Source organism: Priapulus caudatus, unplaced genomic scaffold (assembly GCF_000485595.1).
Source record: "Priapulus caudatus unplaced genomic scaffold, Priapulus_caudatus-5.0.1 Scaffold53, whole genome shotgun sequence".
Taxonomy (NCBI): domain Eukaryota; kingdom Metazoa; phylum Priapulida; class Priapulimorpha; order Priapulimorphida; family Priapulidae; genus Priapulus; species Priapulus caudatus.
In genome coordinates this window covers 222,254-249,721 of record NW_014577114.1, presented here as the reverse complement: position 1 = coordinate 249,721, position 27,468 = coordinate 222,254, and the positions used below count along the sequence as shown (strand labels likewise).

The 27,468-nt window shown below is 38.3% G+C and overlaps 4 protein-coding genes across 4 annotated transcripts in view; all 4 read right to left on the bottom strand.

The window, feature by feature from the left end:
• Positions 1-1,220: 1,220 nt before the first annotated feature.
• On the bottom strand, positions 1,221-6,933 carry LOC106820934 (cation channel sperm-associated protein subunit gamma 1-like). The gene is made up of 10 exons (XM_014825539.1): positions 6,903-6,933; positions 6,334-6,461; positions 5,886-6,023; positions 5,101-5,242; positions 4,419-4,665; positions 3,833-3,925; positions 3,558-3,663; positions 3,200-3,344; positions 2,915-2,986; positions 1,221-1,910 (listed from the first exon to the last, which is right to left on the bottom strand). The coding sequence occupies exons 2-10, from the start codon at positions 6,445-6,447 to the stop codon at positions 1,738-1,740; spliced, it is 1,230 nt and encodes a 409-aa protein (XP_014681025.1). The 5' UTR covers positions 6,448-6,461; positions 6,903-6,933; the 3' UTR covers positions 1,221-1,737.
• A 928-nt stretch (positions 6,934-7,861) lies between these two features.
• Positions 7,862-10,480, bottom strand: LOC106820932. Its single transcript, XM_014825535.1, has 5 exons — positions 10,323-10,480; positions 8,656-8,783; positions 8,402-8,498; positions 8,059-8,253; positions 7,862-7,879 (listed from the first exon to the last, which is right to left on the bottom strand). The coding sequence occupies exons 1-5, from the start codon at positions 10,350-10,352 to the stop codon at positions 7,862-7,864; spliced, it is 468 nt and encodes a 155-aa protein (XP_014681021.1). The 5' UTR covers positions 10,353-10,480.
• Positions 10,481-10,906: 426 nt separating this feature from the next.
• On the bottom strand, positions 10,907-18,089 carry LOC106820931. The gene is made up of 8 exons (XM_014825534.1): positions 18,080-18,089; positions 17,824-17,946; positions 15,140-15,269; positions 14,829-14,988; positions 13,946-14,062; positions 13,524-13,728; positions 13,052-13,228; positions 10,907-10,974 (listed from the first exon to the last, which is right to left on the bottom strand). The coding sequence occupies exons 1-8, from the start codon at positions 18,087-18,089 to the stop codon at positions 10,907-10,909; spliced, it is 990 nt and encodes a 329-aa protein (XP_014681020.1).
• Positions 18,090-25,669: 7,580 nt separating this feature from the next.
• Positions 25,670-27,468, bottom strand: part of LOC106820955 (protein Wnt-10a-like) — a 13,319-nt gene continuing 11,520 nt past the window's right edge. The window contains exon 4 of the mRNA XM_014825576.1: positions 25,670-26,572. Within this exon, the coding sequence (XP_014681062.1) occupies positions 26,108-26,572 (465 nt within the window). The 3' untranslated portion in view covers positions 25,670-26,107. The remainder of the gene's footprint in view (positions 26,573-27,468) is intronic.

The following is a 27,468-nucleotide window of genomic DNA, read 5'->3' as shown; positions in this document are numbered from 1 at the left end:
TCGCATACTGTCTATCATGACAATATAACACATGCAGCAGACATTGATATAGCATACTGTCCATCATGACAATATAACACATGCAGCAGACATTGATATAGCATACTGTCCATCATGACAATATAACACATGCAGCAGACATTGATATAGCATACTGTCTATCATGACAATATAACACATGAGCAGACATTGATATAGCATACTGTCCATCATGGCAATATAACACATGCAGCAGACATTGATATAGCATACTGTCTATCATGACAATATAACACATGAGCAGACACTGATATAGCATACTGTCCATCATGACAATATAACACATGCAGCAGGCATTGATATAGCATACTGTCCATCATGACAATATAACACATGCAGCAGGCAATGATATAGCATACTGTCCATCATGACAATATAACACATGAGCAGACACTGATATAGCATACTGTCTATCATGACAATATAACACATGCAGCAGGCAATGATATAGCATACTGTCTGATCATTACAATAACACATGTAGCAGGTTCTGATATTTATATTTTTTTTATAGAGTATGATTATGACGATGCCAGATGCAGCGGACTTTGACATTGCATAGGGCCTCATTGCTCTAGTAGCTAGGAAGCTGTCCCTTTATTTCGGGAAGAGTTGTCATAGAAACATATCCGACCGGGAAAGCTAGGGGCATTTATACTCCCAGCAGCCAGCAAATAATACTCATGTCGTGTTTTGCATAATCGAGTAGCCCCAATTACATTTAATTGCCTGCAATCTGCAACCTTGTTGCATTACCAGCAGTTGGGTCGGCGCAGGATCGCACGTAGGGCATAATTTTAATGTGGTGAGTACCTTTTCAACGTTTGAGAGCCTTATGGAGCTCGTCCTACGAGAGCTGTATTAGGCCAGGGTGTTTCGCATGTGCATGCCCCGATGATGTGATTGTCATTAGGAAACCGTTCGAAAAGGCAACAGAACGTTTGCGAAACATTATAGCCACACAGTAATGGGCGATGCGTGTGAACGTCATCTACATGTTCACCTTCCTGGTCATTGTCTATTGGTCTTGTACTATTGCTTCTCCCTATCCTACCTAGCACTGCTGATATAGCAGGGCCACTGCCAACTCACCAGGAAAAGGTTTCCTTTCCGATGTGTAGAAAGAACAAAACTTAAAACTACAAACATAAATAGTCTTGTTACAAACTTGTACTCACCCGTAAGAATTGTAAATGGTTTTTATTTTAACTCTTTATTTGCCATCAATAAGTATTCCGTCAATGCATAGTGCTCCAAAACCTAATTAGTATCTATAAAGATTTATTTATTAATTCAATATTAGGTAAGCACCAACAGAATTGTACCATTTTTGCACATAAAAACAGTTTTGCAAACTATAACAATGTAGCATGAAAGCCACTGCAATATAACATAGCAACATAATACAGAATTATGAAAATTCCTGAGATTTGTATTTCAATAAGCTTAAGAAATTCATTTGCTGGTTACAACGGATTGCCTCTAAACACGAACAATGAACATGGCAATATTGTGCAATTTTAACCCTTCATCAGCAATGTCTTCTGTCTTCACAATGGCACGAGGCAAGAATTTCCTATGAAGATCCAGTTATACTGCAGGTAGTCTAACTACCACCAAGGACTGACCAACCTCCAATCCTAAACATTCTTATACACCAGAATTCACCAGTGAGAGGGTATATCAACGGGCAGACTGTTACTGTTTGGGGAGATCAACGGCAGGAAGTACAGCGTCTGATGATTCTGTTGGGTTAACAGTGGATGCTGGCAGTATAATACCAGAGGAATCAGAGCTTCCCTCGTTCTCACTCTCTGACATTTCATCCAGTTCTCCTAACTCAGGCATTGCTTTCGTCCAGCTCCACTGACCTGCATGAAAAATAACGAAATGAAGAGGAAAGGCAGCACAACACATAACCAACGCTGATCTATCACTCCACAGTTGTGAATCCCTGAACCCCTCCGAGATTAACAATTGCTACTGGAATGTTCCCACTGTCAATACGGTATACATAATCATTACATGCGATCTTCTGACAGCTGCATGTCCTATATAGTTTTATCTGGTAGTTGAATCTCAAAGTATGTTTCTGATTAAAATCTGTTTGGGAAACATTAATTACTCTATAATAATACAGAAATGAGCAAGATCCCAGACAAAAATACTATATAAGTGACTGTAGACCAGGAGCCCGTTGTCAGAAACAAAATTTGTCTTAACATTAGTCTTAACAATAAAATTTTCTCGTAGACCGTCGACAGCGCTTTGTTTCGTATTGTTATCAGGATATCTGCTACGATTTTTCATTCAGGTAACTTCGCAGCGTTTCTGTCGACGGTCTAAGAGAAAAAGTTAATGTTAAGACTAATGTTAAGACTAATTTTGTTTCTGACAACGGGCCCCAGGAACACAAACTCACTATCAATTGTCAGCTCTATGCGTAGGAATACTTAGTGACACCTCCAACCGTATTCGGTCAGTGGCAGACACCACCGCACATACATGACAGCAACAGACGCAACCAGAAAAAAACAGAACCACCCGTATAGGCCAGAGACAAACACCAGCGCACGCACAGGACATCAATACACAATTCCACAAGTAACCGATACTTATAGATATCACCACACACACAGGTTATAGTGACAGACACTGTAACACTTACAGGACATTGATAGACACCACAACACATACAAAAGAATGAGACACTTATAAATCCATGCCAGATAGCACCACACGTACAGCACAGAGCCAGATGCCAATTCATGTATAGGACAGTGAGGCATCACACCACCCACAGCCCAGCAATACAACCAGCCGTCCAGGTCAGTGAAAGACACCCTTAATAAGGGGGGACTGATAACATACTTACCCTGCTGCTGTATCATAAACCTTTGCTGCCGAGCTGCTGCCGCCTGCTTCTTTAAAACCTGAACTGCTATCTCTATAAAACAAACAAGTATGAAAAGCTGTAGTTTCCTTAAGCGTACTGAAGCAGAACATACATACCAGCAGCACTGGTGTACGCACGATTAGTATCAAGAGCAGGTTAGCTGATATATACCTATATGTGGCAGTTATCATTTAAGTATGCTTGTTGATCTACGATATGTGAAATGACAGATCTAGATAAATTGCAAAAGTCCAGAACACATACCAGTGCTGTTGAGTTTCTTAACTGGCTTTAACTTCATGTATATGCGATCATATACAGAATCTTTGAAACGCTTGTATATCTTTTCATCATTTCGTTTGCAAATACCATAGATGACTATAAACAGGCAGATGAGGAATATGGTGAACTGAAACAACACAAGGCTTGCATAGGCAAAATTGCCAAAATACAATGTCATGTACATTCATTTCCATCTATTATTAAACCGGCATAGTTTATCAATAAATTCAGAGCAAACTATTATATTAAACTACAAGATGCAGAATGAAAAGGAAAATATCGCGTGGAGTGTACTCTCATAACAACATCGTCTGCAAAGTAAGAGTACAGCACGACTTACACAGGTGATGAACAGTGAGCCCTTAATACTATCCATTGGCAATCCGTGAATACGAATCAGAAACTGAGTTGTGTAGATGCAGTTGGTTGAATTAATGTCCACATCTCTGAAACAGATAAAGCTTTCTTGACGAAGCAGCAACCTGGCTGTACTGCCACGTAGGTGCAATAATTTGCATAAACGATTGCATTACTTACAATTGCAGTAATATCAACAATAATCTACATCATGATTAGCTGGCTCTTAAAACAGTCATACTAATTAATTGGACTTACCTATTTGTGACATTGATAAGAAAGAAGTATTCTGGGGATGCCGGAAACTTCGGTGCAATGTTGGCACAAGGTGATTTTTTCTGACACAACCAACTGCAAAGAAGACATTAGTCTTAGATACTAAGACATCCACATAATAATCTCACAATTGTTATTCCATAGTATTGTTTTATGCACTAGTGAACTGCTGAATTATAAATGCATTAAATGTGCATTACCTGAGGTGTCTAACCTATGGAAAACCATGAGTGGGAGTCATGAAGCAAGCATAGAATAAATGTTAGAGCACATAGACACAGATAGGGCCACGTTTTACAAAGCTCCATTCACCAAAAGTTTATGACTATTACCAAAAGTTCACCACTAAATAGCAGAGGAAATTGGTAGGAGGGCTAAAATTCCAGCGTGAGCATGTCACACAGCTCTGTTCGCTGAACAATCCCGCTAAATAGCGATCCTTGCTATAGTGAGACCTACCATGAATCCGTTAATTTAGTGGAGGATATCCAAAGTGTAGCTAAACCATAGTTTAGATGTATTTAGAATTAGGAGGAAAGAAAAGAGATGTAGAGATACCAAGTCGCACCTGATACCATTGCTTTTCTGGTTGAACACTGGCACAGCACGGTCCATATCCTCTGCTAATGGCCCCCAGATGAGAGTGGCATCACTACTGTCCTGATTGTTATATGTCTGAATTTCCTCATCTGTGTAAAGCCTCACATTACTCTCTCCACCAGAGCCTCCGCCAACGACAGTCAGTATGTAAGAGCCAGTGAAATTGTGATATGTCCTTTGGATACGATCCATGATAACAAAGCGAGGATAGAAACCTGCATGAATAGAATAAATGTAAGTTTGGCACCATCTTTCTTTGTCACAATTTCCAATAACTCCTCACAGCAAAGTACATACTAATGAGATCCTCAAATTTGTTTTGTCCATGATTGGGTGCTTATTTTGAACTTTTTGGGGGTTAGCAGGTATGTATGTATTAACTTATTATTTATGATTTTCTTTATGTGCAACGCACACACAACGAAAAAAACACTTAAAATTTAACCAAAAGGCAGTATATGCATATATAATAATAAATAACACATACATATTGAATAAATGGATCTATTTCCAAGTTCAGTCAGTTGTGGGAGCGTTTTGCACCCACGGCATTGCAATTACAAGGTATATATATCCGCGCACACACGCACGCACGCATGCGCACACACATGCACGCACGCAAAGACACAAATTTAACAGTTGGTTTGTACCTTCAGCATAATAAAAGCAAGGCATATTCTCTATTGGAACAAGACAGTCGTAAGGCTTCGTAACAGCCAATGATGCATCCACATCAAACATTAGCTTCTGCCCTGGTGGGCAACCCAGCATGACGGTGGTATGCTGCATTCCCTAAAATATAACTTCAAGAAGTAAGAATAACCTGCGAGAGAAAAGAATACAGGTACAGACAGACTGGGAGATTGTGATATTGACACATGAAACACACAGAGAGAGAGAGAGAGAGAGAGAGAGAGAGAGAGAGAAGAAGAGAAAGGAAGGAAGTTAGCAGGGCTACTGCTGGCGTTCGCCATCTTTGCAAAATGTGATAAATAAATAACAGTGGCGATTTCACTACACTAAGTGGCGAATACAATTGGAAAATGATTCAACTGCTCAGAAAATTATGATCGACTAATGAAATCGACTAATTGCCATGTTGTGTCATAAAATGTTTTCGTACACCTCTTTTCGCATACCCATCACCTGTTTATGCCTTGCTTAGCACATACGATAAAGTGAACAGTGGCTATGTAGTTTTTCATTGGTGGCTAAAAATAACTTTTGTGGCTCAAGTCTTGGTTCAAACATCCAGAGGGAGCGTTGAGTTAGGGAGGGAGTGGGATGGAGAAAAGGAGAGATAGGGGTAGAGAGAAAGAGCGAGTGGGAGAGATAGAGTAAGCTATACTGATCGAACCGTCGCATTTTCAAATGCAGGACAATGTCACTGACATGATACACCAACTGTAAAGCAATGTTGAGGTGGATGACGTACCATGAATAAGCGTTCATCCTGACTGGAAGTAAAACAGCATCCAACAGAGTTTGACACTTGTATACGCAGAGACACTGGGTGCAGTTCACTGCCTGGCAGAGCCTGACTCCGACGTAGACCCTTGTCTCTAATGCTCACCTGCCGAGGAAAAACATATACTCAGAAATGTTAGAAAGACAATGATGCAGTATCACTTCTGCTAGTTGCATCTACAAAACCTGCTATTCATATATACCTGGTGATTCACTGTACAAAATTGATTTATTTATAAATTTCTTATCTGCTAAGACATAATAGATGATATTAGAATTATAGAGATATTTATTGGTAGAATATCTCAATAGGAAGTCAATGCCTTATATTTTGGTAATGGTTCATTTATTAATTATTTAATTTTTAATCCCTCTCTGATTCACGCAGAAATAATGACTTGGATACATGTTCTCACCCGATACAGGACTGCAAGTCTGACATAGAGGTCCTCACGAGTGGCGCTTACTTCCAGTAGGCTAGTATCTGACACAATAAACATGGCACTCACCATCTGCATGGGAGTTTGCATGTCTGGGCTTGTACCTGCAGAGACTTGCTTATTAAATTTATAATTATATTGCAAAAAGACAACAGCATTCTTAACGAGACAGGTCAAAGTTGGCATGATAAAACGTAGGATTGCAAAAAAAGAACACAGTGAATGTAAATACTGGCATTGAGAATTTAGAGTTTAAAGTAATCAAATACTTACTTATTGAATTAGTGTTATTTCTCTATATTTTCGTTACTTTATATTTATTTTTAAATGTTAAAACTGACTGTATAGCTAGAACTGTAGACTGCTTGTGCATGCATACACCACTAGTAATTATATACACTGGTTGCATGAGAAATCTGCATGTCCCAAGTGAGAGATTATACTTTTACAATAAATAATCACTAAAACAACACGTAATAGCACTTGAAAAATATTATAACCAAATCATCTAACAGACAGTATAAATCGAACCTTCTGACACCTACGAATGGCATGGATGGGAGCAACTATGATCTCTATGGTAAAGTTGTACGTGATGCCGCTTCCCAGAAACATAACGGCAGGGAGGTTACCTCTTCCTATTGTGTTTTTATCAGTTTCATATACCTACAAGGGACAGGTGCCATTCAAACTAGTGAACTAAGGTTTAAATTAATACAGAATATCATTTTAACATTTCAAATTTTCAATTTCTGGTAATTGAGAAATATCCCAAATACCATTTTACATAAAAATTCAAAATTTGTGTTGTCACATAATTAGGTGCAGAAAATTTCATGAAATATTTAGGCTTGAGCATAGAGATACATCTAATCTATAAATAAAATCGATTCAATAGTCATTACTCTCCATTAGAGCAATACTTGTGCAAAAGCTCCAGTGTATCCTTAATAAACAAATTATCACAAATGTAACATCAATCATAAGGAGTATATCACTTGCCCATTTTTGTAATTATAATTTTTAGGCCTACTCTTACTTAAAAAGTCCAAATTATTCTTATCCAAAGAATATTAAAGACAGTACTTAACCAGTAATATGGAATGACATACAATAATTCCTTTACAATAAAGGCGAAAAACATAGCTATGGCTGTTTCATCACTAATGTACCTTATAGTTATCATGGAAACTGAGTAGGATGCTGTCATTAAGCATGTGGTTTCGAAATAAGTATTCGTGGTACATCTGTAACAGTAACACACAGCATGATATCAGTCACTGATGTGCGAACAAGGCAACTCATTTTTATCAGCATATAATATCAGCTCAAATTCAAATTCATTATCTTTTTAGTAAATATAATGTCTCTGGCCTAATCATGACTGTAACAGCTTCGTGCTACTTAAAGTAGGGTGCACCCGCATCACAAAAGCATCAGATTTAAGTGTCACATACACTGAATATTACGTGACCATTACGAACACAAAACTTTATCCTTGTACTCACTTCATTTCTGCATGCTAGTTGTAATATACTGTTTGATTGACAATTGAACTCTACCAGTCTACGTGATGGACTACATATTTTCACGCATCCAGTTAGGTAACATGCCTTTGAAACGATGCTCACATTTACAGAACATATACAAACCAAAATCCTTTATCGAAATGGTTAAATAGCAAGACAGTTTAATACATGCCTGTATGCCATGGTTTACATCCCTCCATTCATCAGCAAAGCTTGGGTAGATTGTCTGATATCCGTAATGTGACCGCTGAGGCTGATTGTACATTTCAGACAGTAACAGGTTAGCCACTACTTGGAAGAGCAGAAGACTGCCGTTGCGGTGAAGACTATCATTCATGCTTAGCCTAGGAGGCGCTAGCTGGTACTTCTGCTTGACAGAAAAACAATCACGCATCTAAATTCTTTACACAGCACGTGCAACATTGTACTTGATGTAATCAAAAACAGTCTATCATATGACCTTCATGTCAGGTCTCACTGAGTAAATATAAACTGTCTACTGTCTCTAGTCATACCTGAGTCCTGGTGAAATATTGTGGCCTCTCCATTTCATACGTGAGCGATGTAAATGCACACGATCTCTGAACTGTGACCTCAGCTGCATCACTATTGCTGCAATACATGTGAGCAAGCGTGTAACTCTGTACCAATTGTTGCAAACCATCAAAAAAGGGTGAAGACAAAACTCTAACTAAACCTACAACACCAAACTTAGGACCAAAGTTGTATGAATCAGCCATTTACACTTTCCGATCATTATTTACATTACCTCAGCTCTTGTCGGTTTACAGTGGCAAGCATCCTGCTCTGGAAGACTCTATGTCTAGTGATGTCAGCTACGGGAATGTTATGCCGTGTCAGCTTGAAGTCTCCGTTATCATCATGGCATGCAATCACCTAAAGAGAAGACAGTAATAATGCCGCCACAGAAATATATTAGATTGGGCTGAATGATAGCTTCCTACTATCACTATTCACCTTTATTACATTTGAAAATGCTACGCATGCTGGTTGACATTAAGTATAGAAATTTCAAAAATTCAAAAAACACTAGAGGTTTTGGCACATGGTGATAGCTTGCTTGGCAAGAATTGTCCCTCCATACGATACATGGCCACTCAAATGTGATAATATTGTAGAATTTTTTATTACAACCACAACCACAAGGGTCATCTTCTGTTCTGCCTAATCCATGAAGTTTCTTACACGAACTCGACTTTTTATATAGTAGGTCTCAGGGGAGAGATAGTAAATATAGAAATAAGTTGTGGATATAGAAATCAGTTAACCCTAACCCTAACCCTAACCCTAATCATAATCCTAACCCTATCCCTAATTCTAAAATAAAACAAAATTAGCCAAAAATAATAAATAATAAAATAAATAAGAGACAAAATTAGCCAATCAGAGCCGTCCCCTAGCAGATCACTATCTCTCCCCTGTGCAAAATTCCTTTTTATACTGTGATGCAGGATTTAGCAAAAAGGAGAAATTTGAGCTAAACGGTCTGGAACGTCATTAAAGTCTCACAATGCTAACATTTTTCTAACAGTGTTGCACCCACCTATCAATGTGCTAATTATCTCACGATGAATAGAGCAAATGATTCAATTCTGAGAGTTGAGTAATGCAAGATAGTGAAATGAGTTTGCTCATTATATGTCGGCTGTTATGTCATCCAGCGTTGCTATACTCACATGCAGGTGGATTGACTATTACATTTATTGCTGCATAAATGCACATGGTCTCGGCAATTTAACTATATTCTTATTGAAACGTAACTTGAAAAAAGGTAAAGAACCTTACTCCTCTGTAATTAAACAATAAAGTTAGTATTTCCTCAATGAGAAAGTCAGATAGTGAGAGTGATAAAGAGAAAAGGAAAGATGAAGCCAGGCAGAGAGACAGGGTGGAGAGCAAGCGTGAGAAGGAATGAAAGAGAAAGAGAGAGAGAGAGAGAAAGAGAGAGAGAGAGAGAGAAAGAGAAAGAGAGGGAGAGTGAGTAGGAGAGAAAGAGAGAGAGAGAGAGAGAGGACTCGAGAGAGGGAGAGAGTTGGAAAGCGAGGGAGGAAAGGGCAAAGAAAGGAAATGACGGCTGATAACGGATTTATTCTTCACTTGCATTTCTGTTTAGATTGTTGTTACAAGAGTTTAGCCACGGAACAAGTCAGATATGACTACAGCATTATTGCAGCATATTCTCACTACCAATGTAACGCTGCAGCAGTTGCCAATGCAGTTCCATTAAATGAATGAAAAGCATGAATCTACAGTTTCAACAGAAGGTGCCATCCTGAGAGCTCATGGGTGAGTGCACGTTACCATGTTTCACGATCTACTAGTACCACATATCCTCTGGGTACAGCCAAAATTGTCATTATGATCATGAGTATATCTGTGAATGCATTCCTTTATTAATAGTGAGTTAGAGCGTACCTCGATGAGTTCATCCCTGCCAGTATACATGACTGTAATAGTAGACAGGTTGGCATGCTGACGGGTGTGTATATAGCTCTCCTCGTGCAGGGAGTGAACAATATCCCACGCAGCTGATGGTCTCAACTGTTCAACGCTGTTACCACTAATATAACCTAGCCAAATCTAGAAGAGTCCACAGAGTTTTTTATGAGAAGCTATTAAATGAAACATGCAGTTTATAATATGTTAATGAATTGGCACCATCTAACCTGGTTAGAACGGGGAAGATAAGGTTAGGCGATACAGTAAGTAAACTGAGACTGAGTCTTTAGTAATTTAATTGCAAGATAATGTATATAAAAAACTAATATTAATTAGATGGTAAAGTTATGTACTTCCAAACACCACAAGGGTTGAGTTATTACCATTTATACCATTTGCCAACAGTGTGGAAGTAAACTTCTTCTTTTTATGAAGTTAATAAGATATTCTGTTACTTCACTCTCTGGCTCAATGAGCAGATATTGTTTTAGTATTTCATTTAAATCAACATGCCTCCAAGTTCTCAGTTAGAATCGCAAAGAGTCCGGCTCCAGCAGATGTCAGAATGACAATGTTGGAATTTCCATGGTAACCATCCAGCATTGAAATAGTCTTGCCTCCATCAGGGCTAAACAATAGTTTTAAAAAACATTTTAGTCAATTAGCAGTAACAACATGACAAATTAATTGATATTTTCTAGTACATTTTTCTATGGATGAAGGTAAATATTATACATATATATATATATATGTATATATATTAGTGTTGTCAATCAGTTGTAATTTCGTAATCGATCATTGGTTGGACCCAAGTGTGTATGTACGTGTGTGCATGTATGTGCTTGTTTAGCCAGCGTATAAAATCCCTAGTGTGTCCTAGGCTTTAGCCCCTTAACAGGAAGTAACTACGGCAAATGTTGGGTGATTCCCGAACTAAAATAGCAATGATATCTCTGATTTTCATCACTTTTCCAAGTTTTCTTGTTCAAGTTTTACATTTATTTCAATTTTTTTTTCCCGATGAAATTTATTATGGATTTTGATAACCAAGCGCTTGGTTCAAACCACTGTTCAACCAATGATCGAGTATATCACTAATATATATCAAGAGTACATAATAGAGATTCTCGATCTATTATGTACTCTTGATACACTATACACTATATACTATATATACACTATATATATACTATATATACCCTAGTTGGGGAACCAGGCATGGCCTTGGTTACTTTTGCGACCAAAATGTGATATGTTTATGTTTCAGAAGAAAGTAAGAAAGTAGAGAACAAAAGTGCATTAAAGAGAAATGAGTTTTAAAAAGAGAACATAAATAGCATAGTGTCAAAGACTAATGCTATGAAAACTGTTATTGGACAATGTTCAGTGAACGTAAGGGAACGTAACTTACCATAACCGTAACATCTACTTAAAAATTGACTTAACTTCATATATTAAAGCGAACTCCAAATTTAAATCTTACCCTAGATTTACTGCTATGCACAACACCCTATTCAACAACTTCATGAAAGTGGGGGTTTGTTAGCTCATTCTAAGAATTACCAAATTAAAATTTAGCACTTCTCCTATTGATTAAAGGGTTACCTGCCAATTTACACATCAGTAGAAAGAACATTTCATACTCGTTTCAACAAAGTAAGTAAAGCGGAGAGCCAGTACTGAAACACAAGAGTAGCAGTGCTGCACTAGCCTGTGTTGAATACAAGTATACTCAGCAGTACCTGTGCAGTATTACATTGCCCCATAGGAAAAGGTCGGAGCCGATCTGACGCAAAAATGATATATGAGTAAGGACAAGAGGATCAGTTGTGTATTCCGTGTTGGCATCTAGCATTTGGAAAGCTTTAGAGGCTGGCAGGAAGGATGAAAACTCAGCTTGAACATCCCAAGAGTCATCTAAAAGGTATACACACACTTTTCTTATCACATGGCATCATATAACACCGAATTTGATTGACTACCTGTATAACCACTATACAGCTTTGGCAGCGGGTGGTGCGTTACAAAATGCAAACAACCCATCTAGTAAACTACACCACATGTCAACTACTGATGGGCCTTACTTCCTGCATAAGTGGCAGGGATTTAATGTTGGAGTAAAATAGTGGGGTAAAAATGTGGTACCTTAGCATTTTTGTGCAATAACTTCATGCATATGCACATAAAAAAGTTATCTGACATCATGCCCAGGGTGTATATTCAGAAGATGTGCTGTATGCTGTTGGCCACAAGAAACGACGAGTGTTAAGTTATTGCATAAAAATACAAGTTATAGCATAATAAATAAAGTTAAGAGATTTTACCCAACTATTCTACTCTAGAATTTATGCATTAATTGCCACTTCTACAGGAAATGTGGCAAAGGAGAAATGTGGAGGTGGCATAGCTTATAAGGTAGGCTGTGTGCATAATAAAACACACTACACCAGCTTTGTTTTGGAATCGATCGATATTAAACAATATGTTCCTTATTAATATAAAGCATATCACATTTTAATTCGAAAATGTTTTTATAGCTTTGTCTTACTGTCTAATCTTGAGTTCTCGTAGATGTGTGACACAGAATATCTAGTAGATGATAAAAAAATCAACTATCGACGTTGAGAATATGAAACACACACTTATAACTGTTCAACATAAAACTTTTTAAAAAACGGTTAATTAATATTCCTTTTTCTACTTACTAAAGAACTCCACAGTCTTGTATGTGTCATTGACTTTGACCAGCAGGACGATGGCTGATGGTTTCACTGCACTAACGCTGCCAGACACGACACTGCATGTGTCATACATGCCGCTGACAGCATCACATACTTTTCTTGCGCGACTATCTTCCAGTGGTTGAAAGTCATAATGTTGACCTATTGTGTTGGATGTATTGAGCACGCCATTTCACATTGTAACAGAACTGTAGCAAAGTAGATTAATATCGTAATATGTGCGGCATTACAGAGCCTGCATTTTATGCAGTTCCAATGTTTGTGTTGCCTTGCACAATACAAAACATGGTTGAAACATGGGGTCAAGTGGTTAATTGTAGCCTATGATTTATGGCTGTTTCACACTGAACGTGAACACCAGTTAAAAATATAGGAAAGGTTGTTTACCCTATAATCTCTTGGCTGTTTAAATTTCGACTTCTAATAATTCACTCACCTGTTGCATTGTTTGCCTTTACAAAGTATACCTCCCCACTATGAGGTGGTGCCCCAATTGCCAGGACGATTTTGTCGACGCTGAGAGATTGTGGCGAGATGACCAGCTCAGCAATGCATTTAGACAAGATATTTGCAGCGGGGAATTGCGTGATGAACTTTGAGCCATCCCTTTGGAAATCTGCCTTCAGCTCAAATAGACCAGCCTGCAAGGTGAAGGCACGTTTTAATCAATGTGTAAAACAGCATGGCTGTGGAATAAGGAATGTTGCAGTTGCAGCATTCTGCGTGTGTATGGCACAGACTCATGTATTTGAGTTATTAGTATCTCATCCCATAAAGGTATGTAGCTTTCTGACGACTGAACATCAGAAATCTCTGCACTGAATTATGAAATCGAATTGTATGTAAACAACAGCTTACATTCGTTTTGAGGATAAGCTTGTTGTATAAAGATGCAGCACCTGTCACTCGAGATGCTGGAATTCCCATTGTGTCATCACAGACAGACGCCATTGCAACGCCATCTAAAATTGTTAGCTGACGGAAAAAACACACCACAATTTACCGAACAATCCTTTATCCTGACACCCAAATAGTTCTGCAGTTGAGCATCACTTACTGCCACTACATAGAACACGACATAATATACTGTATCAAAAATACACGACTAAAAATGGTTAAACTCCAATTAAGTGTTCATACATGTCATAGAAAGATGAAAACAAAATATGCAGTTGTATCTGTTGATAATAGCTAATATTATTTGTACCCAGGTTCCTCACAACCCATAATACATAATTAATTACTAGGAATGACTATGGATGTAATCAGCAGTTCTAGCTGGGCATTACCACATATAAACAAACAATACCATACAACATCAATCTGTGTTGCAACAAAGATAAGTGTGTGCTCTTAAAGAAAGTCCAAGGTTTTAACAGACACCATTATCAAATTATTATAGACATCGATAATGCGGATCATGCCGATGACTTTTAGTATATAGATTATGAAATTGTTATTTTTAATCAAGGTGCACATTTTTAGTAGTTATGTAGTTTTGACATTATATAGAACGTGTTTAGAAAACATGAAAATTTATTTAATATTTAATGTGTTATTAACTTAATGTCAACTTTAAGCCATCTACTTTAACTAAATTATTTCCCCAAAATGTTTTTTCAGTATATGCATGCAAATCTTGGAAATCTCAAGTCAGTGGCGCTACCTCTATGATATCGCTTGTGAGAAAGTCATCGTGGCTATATATAATTAAGTTGCTGGTAAGGAATCCACCAAGGACCAGGACAAGTGATTGGCCTTGCATATTCTGTGTCTCATGCATCCAACCACTATCAAGCTCTGCTGCCACATTGGAAAGATTCCCCAGCAGTCCGACCTCAAAGGAAGCAAGGGCAGTTAGCTCTGTCTTTGTGTCATGATTTCCAACCTGCAGGGTCTTGCTGGCAAGTAGACACAAGATAATCTCATCTTGCTGGAAGCCCAATTATCATAAAATGTAATTGCGTAAACACGTAATAACTTCCTACGTGTTTATTTTATCTATCAACAGATATAAATAGATCCACTTACTGAAAATGCTTGATTACTCACCTTTTAATTTGCCATAGCATGCCAAGTCCCTCTGTTGAAATCTGTATTTGCATGACTTGTGACCCATCGGCTCGGCCCCAAGGTACGAGCCAGGAAGGTTTACACAGTGAATATTCGCAGTTTCCCAATTCTAATCAGAGAAAAAAAGAAACGTGATTGCAATTAGACATTACGACTACATGGTTTCAACAAGTGTGAATTACTTTTTCAATGACCTTTCAAGGACATTTCATATGTTATTTTAAGGAAAATCTGTGACAAGTAGTTTTAGCTTTTTATAGGTCATTATAGGTTTTATTAAGAGTCACAATATATACCTTAGATTCATATACAAAGTAAAAATAATTGTTTCACACCCTAATCCAATGTGAGCAATCCTTTCTCTATAAATTTCTTGCTAATAATACTTGTTGAACTTGTGAAATTAAAGATGTTCTTCAGCCTCCAACCCACGGAAGAAACAAAGCGAAACTGTATTACAACACGCTCAGCTTACAAGGAAGAGTACGAGGCAGATTATAGAGAACAGGAAGCCAAGAAAGTCAGAGCCAGCAGAGACTACTATTATCGCCTCATCATGGAGAAAGAAAAGACAAAACATTAGGTTTGTGTTAGAAAATGACCCAAATCTGGAAAAAATGCGGGTCTATAAATGATTGCCTATTCCAAGGATGAAATCTGTTTTGTGATCTTTTGGCAGTTTTAATGAGTTTTTCGAATGCACAATGATTGAAGCACATCGTCAGAAGCCATCAAGGAACCATTCCTCCAAGGAAAAGTACAAGAGTGACAGAATTTGTTTCAACATCGTGTGGAGCGATGAGCGGCAAGTTGCTAGGCACCATCCTTGCTACAAAATGTGCTGTGAATACACTTAAACTAGCTCTCATAGGGAAAGTTTATTGAAAATATTGTTACTGATATTGGCAAGGCAGAGGTTTCTTCTGTAACAGTGTCTGAGCACTCACAGAGGTGGAGAGAGGGGAGAAATCTGCTCAAAAGAAGGGGCTACTCTGTGTAATCTGCTCCCTCTATGACCATTTGTGTTTATTTACCTTGGTCTATACAGCTGTGTTGGCTGTGTTTCAAGAGTAGTGGAAGTTAGATCTGGACTGGCAGGAATAACTACTGAATGGAATTAGGCTACGTTGTCATACAAAGAGCACAGAAGTTAGAAACCCCACAAGCATCTGCTTCGGTAACAGGGGAAGAACACAAACAACTTCCATGTATTTTGCAGTGCATCCCCAACAGCCTATGCAGCCAGCATACAACTGCATATAGGTAATGTTATTTTGGTTGCTGCTCAGGAAATAGAGATATCACCAATGCTGAAGCTGTTCCTGTCACATCTAGCACTGCAGGTTGCTTTCAAAGGAACCTCAATTCATCAACACACTTGGGCAATTTTAACCTTGGTGTAGATCAAGCACTTAGATTCCAACAGACACAAAAAGTGTGGGGAAAATGTGTGGTGTGGATTCATTGAACTGTATATGCTGATATAAGGTCCTGGTTGCACATGTCAGCTGATTTCAAGCTGGCAGATTTCTCTACCAGAGCTCGCTACCAGATCTCGCTACGGAGCTCTGCATGTCTGCAGCCTCGTGTTCTCAGCACCTTAGTGGCATTTTTCATTCCTGCTTTCTAGAAATTAGACTTGGCAAGTCCCAAATGCTATTAGGCCTTCTCAGAGAGAGAGAGAGAGAAAGGAGAACCTAGCCTTAAAACCTGAATGATGCTCATCATTGGATAGGGGCAGCCAGGTGACTACTTGTACACTCTGGTTCTGTGACAATCTCTCAAACAGAGACTTCTAGCTTCTCCTGAGATTCAGTTCAACAAGCTAAATGATGGCAATATAGCAGTTGACTAGTGTGATGTAGTATTATCTGTCTGCATCAAAATAAATAAAATTTAAGTTAATGTATCACTATTCCTCCCACTGGTACTGTTTTTCAAGTACCGCAGCTGCTGCTCCTCCTGCTGCCCAAACTCCATGACAGATGGTGCTTTCGCTCTGGCTCAATTCACTACTGCCACAAGTAGATTTCCGTGAGAATTTCTAACGCTTTTTTTACCACAAGTTTTACAGTGGCCAGGTTACTCGTATCCTATGTAATAGGATTTGTACTAATAAAAGTTGCAAAGATATTAAAAATCCGACCATTATTTTATGAGAAATTTGATAAAATCGTGATACGAAATAGTGCGCGTATTGTGCGCCCATTTACTACTTTCAAATCATTACGCTGTTTACTACACTAAGTTCACGTGATTATTTAATATTTATCATGAATTTTTCGGATGATTGCCAATATACCTAATTCTCGAATATTGTCTTTGATAAATATTTGCGTATTCAGCTTAAAAAATATAAATTTGTCCACCAATAAACATGCAAAACATAGAAATTTCTAATGTTTTGTTTGGTGGCGACTTCGCGGCCGTTGGATTTCCATTCGCTGGATTTCCCCGGAGCTACACCCACTTGAAAAATAGTACCAGCCTTGTGGCAGTGGTATCCTGAGTTGTACGAAGGGGGCGCTGCATGCAGTTTTCCTGCTGCCATGGCATCTTCTTCTGCTATTCTTAACACATCTCCACGATATTATTTGGTATTTTAATCGTGATCAAAACATGTTCAAGATGTGTACAATAAGGTTTCAAGTTTACTTATATACCTTCATCAATGGCCACAGCTATATAAGTGTCTTCATGTGCACCATCAGAGCTGCCATCTGCTGTATGAACATGGTACTGAACAGTGACTTTAGGAATGGTTCCAGTTGCCAGGAGTGCCCTTGCTTTGCGGTAAGCAAACTATACACATAGAGAATCAAGTACTTACTACAAAGATGGACTTTTACCCAACTTGGGAGTTAATGGAATTACAAGTAATCTACAGTATATCAAACGTTTTATCACTCACAGGATTACAAAATTTCATGTTTATTTAACAGATGAGCACCAGAATTCTTTGAATATAAAACTGGATACTTACCTCATTTTCACATTTCACTCTCATTCTTATGAAATAAGGAAAGGCATAGTAGTCCTACAACATAAAAGCATTAAATGTGTAGGTCTATAGCTAGGTGTACACATGCATAAGTGATGAAAAAACATTACCAATTCTCAACATATCTAACAAGAAACTCTATGATGCAACACAGTCTTTTACAGCAAGCAAACGAGCAAATGAGAATTGTTATTGCAAATGTTGTAATTTCATACATGTAGAGATGCATCCAAATTCAAAACTTCTATATTACTGATATCTTCAGTAATGTTTATGTCCTTGGTAAAATCTTCCGTGGCAACCGGCAGCAAATCAAAAGGCTGATGCAGGGCTGTCTCGTCTGCTGCCCACTCACAGTGATGCAGGTAGAAACTGTACGAGCTACTGATAGTAGCAGCCATTACGAATAGCAGGGTGGCTGTAGGCATTGACATTACTAGCCCTGAAACATAACATTGTCTATGGCATTAAAATGCTCCTACAAATTATGATTCATCACTTTACTTTGTCAACAAAGTCGTGATACCTCCGCAGGAAATCATGTTCATGGAAGGTCAACAAGTCATGTTCACAAGTTTCCTTCTCCTCGCTTCTCGTACTACGTATGTACGTGGAAAAATCGCTTGAAGGTAATACTATTAGTATTATTATTACTAATACTTGTAATAGTATTACTATTAGTACTACTAATTAATGGCATGCCAGGTTGCCAGGAGCTTGGCCAGGTTAGGGTTTCAGTTTACCGTCAACCAAAAATTTGAAAGTGATGAGGCTTTTTTTCATTATTAATTATTAATTATTTTTCCTGGCAAATTCTAACAACAGGTTGGAAGGTACCCCTGTCATAGATAGAATAATGTAACCCAACACAAGAGTAGGGTTACAACGCGAGTCTATTCTTTTCTTTGGAGGAGCCCCTGAGTGATTCACTCAGGGCGGTTTTATGGTGCGTTTTTCGAGACTATAGAACCTCCAAACTGGGTTTATTCGATCTAAACACGAACCTTTCTCTGCTATCCTGGGACTTACTATGTATCACAATACTCTGTATTAAACTAATATAACCTGTTACAAAATTTCGAAGCGACTTGTAAGCGGCGATATTTCGAGTCCCATTTCTGGTGACCTGTGACGCTGGCTTTCACAATGTGCATAGCGATCGGCCTGAGAAATAGCACGTGGATGTGGCGCGTATCCTTCACTGACCAATCGGAGGGCTCGCAGCGCACTGCTAAAGCTGACCGAAGTTTGCCGATCGCTATGCATACTTTGCCTGACCGAAGATTGCGCTACATGATACAAACTAAAATCTACGTCTGTAATATAAAAGAGCCATATAAGGCCATAGGAACTAATTCTGTATCAGTTTACCATCAACTAAAAATTTGAGAATAATGAGGCTTTTTTTATTATTCATTATTCATTATTTTTCCCGGCAAATTCTAACAGGCTGGAATTAACGTACCCCTGTCATCTATATTATTGTACTAAAACAAACTATTCAGCATGTTCTGTTGACAGAACTAAAATCAAGGTCGATTTTAGTAATATTACAACATTTCATGTATGTGAATGAATGAAAGACATACGAGCATAATGGGAAATACATAAATAATTACATTTTTAAGTGGCCTATTTGCCGACCATGCGCGCGGTTGATGGTAAAATGATGGCAGTGGCTACGGGTACGGTAGCCGTATCTTAATGTCTCGAGGCTACGGGTACGGGAGTCCATTCGCTTTCATACTTAACGAGACAAAGATGGCGGCGGTGGCGCTAGATTTCGAAATAACGCCTTGGGAAATAAATTCACGATTTGAGAGTTTAGATGAGCTAGAACCCTAACCCTAAACCTAACCCTAATCCTAACCCTAACCCTAACGCCAAAAAGGGGCTTCAACGACCGACGGCTACCGCGTACCTGGCACTGGCACTGCGGGCATAGAAGGCCAACCAAATTAAGTTGGCAGTGGCTACAGGTACGGTAGCCGTATCTTAATGTCTCGAGGCTACGGGTACGGGAGTCCATTCGCTTTCATACTTAACGAGACAAAGATGGCGGCGGTGGCGCTAGATTTCGAAATAACGCCTTGGGAAATAAATTCACGATTTGAGAGTTTAGATGAGCTAGAACCCTAACCCTAACCCTAACCCTAATCCTAAACCTAATCCTAACCCTAACGCAAAAAAGGGGCTTGAATGACCGACGGCTACCGTACCTCCAGCCACTGCGAATTAAGTTTCTATGGCCTTAACTAAGCCTAAGGTAGGTTATGTGCGTCCCGTAACCCACTACCCTTTATTGACTATAGAATTACCGATGTTGCTCTAATTTCAATTTGTAATCTAAATGTATTTGTAAAATAAATTGTCTGGTATATTCGAGTGCACATAAACAGAAACCCGTTTTTTCACTTGGCTTCTACCGTCAAATATCACGCGTCGATTGCATTGCCATCTATTGGAAACAAAACTAACATACGCGAACAACATGCGCTACCCATATAAATAATATCAGGAGTAAGATAATATAGGATTATATATTATATATACTCCTATATTATCTTACTCCTGATAATATCAGTAGACTATAGTGTGTGACTGTCTCTATATATTTCCAGAGCATATAAATCACCTGTGATCTCACAGGTGATATCGATCGCATCAAACAGGTGATAAATCACAGGTGATTTATATGCTCTGAACAGTAACCTTCCGCACCTTGCACTATTTAGTGCCTGGTAAAAAACCTTCTTTTGAAAAAAAAATTCTGTAAAATTTGGCACTAGAGTGCATTATAAACAGGGCCGTACGCAGCAGGGGGGCAGCAGAGGCAGTTGCCCCCCCTAGAGATTTTCAGAGTATGCCTTTTAATGGGACAAATACTGTACACTTTTGGAAATAAAATAGAAATGTGACAAAAGGTTATCTTAAATCATCAAAGAAATATTACTTTAAATAAAGAAATGTGAAATTTCGAAACTTTAGGGCACAGGGGGCATGGGGAGTAGGCCTACCTTTGCCCCCCTACAGAAAATTTCCTGCGTACGGCCTTGATTATAAATTGCATTTCGCACTCAAGATAGATGCCTCGTAGACGTCTAGATTGCTTTAGAAGTAATTAAGATTGGTCTTGTCGTGTAATTGTTCCTGAAGTTGGCCGACAGGTCGCCGACGTATACGCGTCATATCGCTGTACATTGGTATATAGCCAAAGACCTTCGGCAGAGTGCCACCACATTGAAGTAGCGAGGGTGAATTTTTGCGGGCGCACCTTCTTTAGGCATACCACACTCTAAATTAAATGCTTAACGTCGGCCCTAAGTCATTTACTTTTGGCGACAGGTCGCCGACGTGCCCGCGCCCTATCCATGTACATTGGTATAGCTAGGGACCTTTGGCAGAGCAGTGTCGCCACATTGAAGTAGCGAGGGCGCGATGTACATATCAGGGGTTAATAATGACAAACCTTTATTTTGTCATTATTAACTTTGTCTTTATTAACCCCTGATTATATCTTATCATTAGCTCTACACACTGTCATCGACTGTTTGCAGTTATATACGGTCTTTGCACTGATCTCTATATACTCGCTGGATAGCTCCATAAACAACAACAAAACTCCACAAATCAACATGATTTCTTTTTTTGTGGGATTCTCACATTAATTTGTTTTTAAACGCAAGTGTTTTTAGCATGCGTGTACACAAAGTATTTTGTATCTAACACGCTTAATATTCCATCAGTATTCCACGCAACACAATATATTACAATGATCAATTCAAATAAATTAGGGTCCATGTATATAATTTATGCGGTTAGTTTATGTTGTCATTGTTTTCAGGAATCCAGCGTGCATGCATCATGTCCTTTTTGCCCGAAAATTTAAATAATTAGAGTATGACATTTTGTGCTATCTAAAAAGATGCACGTGGGAAAAATTTCGGCGTGTAGATATTTTGCTATAAATTATTATTCTAATCTATCTATCTCTGATCTATAACAAGCGGGGATTTTTATTTGAGAACGATCAACTGGAATGTGAACGATTCATTATAATAGCGAGCGATTGCAATATTAGTTACACAGTAATACATCAGGTTATGCACTGAATTGAACCCGGGTTATATAAATTGGTTTACAGGCAATTATGTATATTTGATTAGATTACTGTGACCATTTTAGTTGCAAATCGGAACTATAATTCGTTCTTTCGTGGTCTTAGAAAAGAATGGGTTTATAGTCAAAAGTTTCATGCTTAGTCGCTGTGAGTAATCAGCAACTCGTCGTGAATTTGCTACGGTTAGTACCCTCAGGGTTTATGGCCAAGATAATTAGCCGCGCTATATCTTCCTGGCCTAACTCATAGTGTGGTTGTTACAATAACCCATGAGCTCTATAACTGTAGGTGGCGGGAATGACCTGAGTAGGGGCAAGCATAGCTGTTTCTCCTCCCCTATGTGAAAATATTAGTAACTCGTCAGAGAATGATTAGAAGATTTCCGTAGGAACACATTTCATTTATATAATGCAATTTAATGATACAACGTAATTCACGATATGGATTTTTTGCGTTTCGAACGTTATTATATAATGCAGTGCTTACGTAAGGCGGTGCATCATTATACGGACAAACATTCCTTACATTTTCCATAATCTACCATTCGGCTAGCTGTCTATCCAATATAATATTTTTGAGTATAATTGAAGCTATGCAATGCTGACGCTACTCGTCGGTGTGTGGCGCCACCGTACAATTGCGCACACATGATCTACCGGTACGTGCTCTATTTCTAGTCATGTGCATGGGTCTGTATATTTATCGATCTACTAAGCTATATATATATATATATATATATATATATATATATATATATATATATATATATATATATAGATATAATATTTATTTATATATATATATATATCAGATATCAGATGCTGCGCTGGGTCGTTCCCCTTCAGAATAAATGCAATGATTTTTCTAATAAAATGATATAGAATATAGTTACATTTGCAATAATATCGTCGATCACCGATCAACGTGCATGGTGTCATTTATTGTAAGTATTGACGACATAATAATATGGACACTTATAGCAAAAAATCAACGTTTTGCACAGAGCAAATTTCGTACTGTATTATCGAGATATTAGCATGTTTTAGACAACAAATATAAAAGTATGGCTCAATTACGTTTCAATTAATGTACCGGTGGGCTAACAAAACTGTAAATATACTCGTGCGAAGTATTGACTAATCTCACGTTTCTCAACCCTTTACGGTAATAGTTGCAAGACGTAAAATCTTTCTGAATGTCCCAACACACTAGCACACCGTTAGTTCTATGTTCACGTATACCCATTAGTCATCAATCGAAAAATTAGTTGGTCTAGTTTATAAATTTAAAGAAGATAGTACACCCTCTAGAACAGTTTAGTATCAAAAGATGCCAATTCAAAGACGTAATGCAAATAGGCATTACCCCGTTTTGTTGCCCCTGTACATTTTGATAGGAAACAGTTCGCCTAATAAATGTAAAAAATATAATAAATAATAGGACAAAACCGTTTCTTTATCCTAATTTTATCAAACAAGTGATTTATTTCTTATAACTGGTAGCCATGTAATTTGCTTATTCTACGTCTCTGAAGGAGATAAATTAAGTCCACTATATCGCCAGCGAGTAGACGCAGGCAGGGGGCACCACTATGACACAGATAAGAAAAAGCGTCTGGCACAGTTTTAGCAAAGCTAGTTTCGAAGATTTTACATTAATCAAACCATCCTGTGTAGATGACACATCCGGGCCGGATTTAGACATGGTGAAGCCCTAAGCTATGAGAAGCTGTAAATGCCCTATATGGCAATTTCTAACTGAGAATCAGGCTCTGTAACTTGGCAAGAATGCCGCTAAGATGCATTACAAATCCGTGCGGGGTGCGGAAGGGTTGCTTCTTTAGAACTTAAACATAACAAAAATATAACAAATTAAAAAAGGAGATTTTGAGAGGCTCCTTAACTGTAAGGATCTAGCTGTTGTTTGTTTAGCTTATGCCTACATCCGGCCTTGGGACATATAAGCACTAACTACCGCGATACGTTAAATATGCTAAATTAAGACGTTTAATTTCGATTTCTGGTCATTCTGTAAATACGTATTGAAAATTTATTTAAAAATAACCGTTATACTCTCGTTTAACTCCATTATGACCATACGATTTATATTACAATTTCATGCGTAGATCTGGTATCGTATTCAGCTTTTCATACAATAAATCGATACATTCACATCTTATTATTTATAAATCTTCTTTTATTAATTGAAATGTGTATCTAATTGATAATTATTAGGTATATTATAAATAGTGTATTATTGACACGAAATTATTTTGTACTTTTCTACAATGGATGCGCTCATAGATATACGAATTTCCAATAGGAACGAATAAGGGCGAAAATTATCAAACAACCGTAACAATATATATCGTACACATCCCGTAATGTCTTTTCCACTTAAAAAATGGTTATATCATAAGCTGCATGTTGGTAAGCTGCACTATAGTTATCCTATTATTATAATTCTAGTCTTTACTTGAGTCCTGAATTATATACACCGATGGTAGAGCTCCATTTATTACCTTAGTATAAAATATCAAAACAACTGATAAACATACTTAAGTTAACATATCGTGTTAGCAGTGACTGGCTTAATGATTAATAAAAAATAGTTGCATTTCCAGTTTGCTTGCACTATATCCGCCAATGATGCTTGCGATTAACAAATTTCTTGGGATATAGTGAGAATATTCTCGCCAATGGATGTCCTTCAGTGCTAAGATATATATTTACACAAGCTATTTGGACAAATAAGGGCAGAGACTCAAAGGATACATCTATAAACATAAATAAAGGGTCTTACCGTACAGCCTATCGGACACGAATTCTTCTCATCTTATAGCCCCGTCTAGTAAAACAAAGCACAACCAGTGCGCGGTATCTATAGCAATGAACACTTTTAACTTATTGGTAATTGGTTTGTATACAGAAGCAAAGCATAAAAAATATTTTTTTTTAATCTCGTTCAAAAACAAGTTCAATAAGATCATTCGTTGCCATTCAAATCCAGTTCAGCCAGTTTGAGTACCGAGCTGAATTATGTTTATATGAATTGGCTATATATACATATATTGAGTATTTTATGCTGAGTATTATGATTAAGATCTATGTCTCTGCGACATTCTACTGTCATCGTCACTCGACAAGCCGAGCACAGCAACCAGCTGTAATATTATTCCAATGCTCTAGTCGTTTAAACTCAATTATATGGGCTGATTATTATACGACTCATCCAATACATCTAATTCAACCCATATAATTACATATAATTATATATTTACATATAATTATTAATTCAACCCTTATAAGTCTTTTACCTATAATATTAATACATTTAATTCAATACAATTTAATTTATATAATCAATACATTTAATTCAACCCATATAATTACATATAATTATATATTTACATATAATTATTAATTCAACCCTTATAAGTCTTTTATAACGATAGGGGTGACTTTCAAGCATATAAAATTATGTTTTATGAACGTAAGTCTCAGTTTAATTTTACGATGTCAAACACAGCTGCTGTGCGTATGATTAATGATAGACGCATCCCACAGTCTTATTCTCATTAGTTCCCTCTCATCTCTGATCCATACAACCTTCTCTGTACCAGCATGAAAAATATTTTTTTGAACTAATATAAGAACACGACCGATAACAGTAACGCTGTTTCACAGCTAATGCTACAGGCAACGAAATCAAGACGGAAAATCATATTTAGTCTGTACAAGTACGATAATGATTTGAAAGATAGAGCACCGCTACGCTCACGACGCTACAGCTCTATAGACCCACAACTAACTTCTGCCGTGCACATCTATTTACAGACGGTCACCCATTCTTTGCGCGTGCACGTTTCGCAGACGACGTAGCAGCACCAGTGGAAGCGGCAGTTGCATCGATCCGTCTTCGTGACGAGTACCGTGTTGTAGCCGCGGCCGCAGCACAGCGTGCCGCACCAGTCCATGTCCGTGCTCGACTTGTTGCAGACGCGCTCGGCGGTGCCGACGACGTGCAGGTGCTCGTCGGCGTCGCAGTAGTTCGGACTGGCGTCGTAGTAGACGAGGTTGCGGCGCGGCGGCTTCTCGCGGTCCGAGTACATGGTGACCATCCTGCCCGGGTGCTTGTTGCTGTACTGCACGCGCGTCGCGTACTGGTAGCGGTCCCGTAGCTGCTCGCCGACCGTGTGCAGCACGGGCACAGCGCGCCAACACGTCTTCAGTTCACAGCTGCCCGACATGCCGTGACACTTGCATTTGATCTCCATGCTCTTCGAGACGGCCTGTAGATAAAAATTAGATTGTTGTGAAAATTAATAATATACGCTCTGTGCGTTATACATTCGGTGTGTTATATAGTTGGATTACACTTTTGCTTATAACGCCACTGCAAACTAAAAGTCAATGTAGGTGTTCATAAAATATTTAAGTAAATAATGCTATTACTCGTGTTCATTAACGAATAACAGAAAGTTAAAAATAATCGAATCAATCCTATATCTAATGTAAATTTTCAAACCTTAATTCCATATAGACATTTTAATGGCAATAATAAATATTACGCAGACGCTATCAAGATTATGACTAATAGTGCTATGATGCGCATATGTGTTATAATGCGTATGCTTCACAAAAATTCTCAATTATCCATATGTTCGATGTCGCGCATGTGTTGTGCCAACGTCACAGCTTTACTACAAAGTTTCGCTAGTTTGTATTGCCGCATATGCAATGTTTGGGTTTACTATGTACGCTCCGACGAGGTTGTAAACTACAGCTGGCAGCATAAAGTATCAGCGCTAACAGCGCCTGTGCGTTACAAATGCGGCTGGCCGACGCGCACGGCAGAGCTAGAGTTTTACGCGTTCTATCCGGTTCCTGTTACCGTCTCTGCACGATAGCTCGAAATTAGCCGACGCTCACGACGGGGAAGCGGGAAACCCGCTTTCTCCACTTCCGTGGAATTTCGACGCGGCGTCCTGCGCACCTAATATAACGATTTCGTGTCTGCAGTTGGCGAGAGATCTCCGAACATTGTGATTGGCGTGCAACATGGTAGATCAATTGCCTCATATAACATAGCCGTCCAGCGTAGTTTTGATTATAGCAATAACCCGTCTGGAAATAGATCTACGCTGGACGCAAACATACACGGAAGCACTATATAAATATATATATA

Bases quoted from the DNA above. Each gene is read 5' to 3' on its own strand.
- LOC106820934 (XM_014825539.1), bottom strand. From the start codon at position 6,447: ATGCAAACTCCCATGCAGATGGTGAGTGCCATGTTTATTGTGTCAGAT. The intron at 5,243-5,885 runs GTACGTCATCCA...GTTATATTTTAG, and splicing joins AGGATGAACGCTTATTCATG to GGAATGCAGCATACCACCGT. The intron at 1,911-2,914 runs GTAAGTATGTTA...TTTTTCATGCAG, and splicing joins GTTTATGATACAGCAGCAGG to GTCAGTGGAGCTGGACGAAA.
- LOC106820932 (XM_014825535.1), bottom strand. From the start codon at position 10,352: ATGTATACTGGCAGGGATGAACTCATCGAG. The intron at 8,784-10,322 runs GTACGCTCTAAC...TCTTCTCTTTAG, and splicing joins GCAGGGATGAACTCATCGAG to GTGATTGCATGCCATGATGA. The intron at 8,254-8,401 runs GTATGACTAGAG...TCTGTCAAGCAG, and splicing joins AATATTTCACCAGGACTCAG to AAGTACCAGCTAGCGCCTCC.
- LOC106820931 (XM_014825534.1), bottom strand. The intron at 14,989-15,139 runs GTGAGTAATCAA...TCTACTTGCCAG, and splicing joins ATGCTATGGCAAATTAAAAG to CAAGACCCTGCAGGTTGGAA. The intron at 13,229-13,523 runs GTGAGTGAATTA...CCAACACAATAG, and splicing joins AAAGGCAAACAATGCAACAG to GTCAACATTATGACTTTCAA.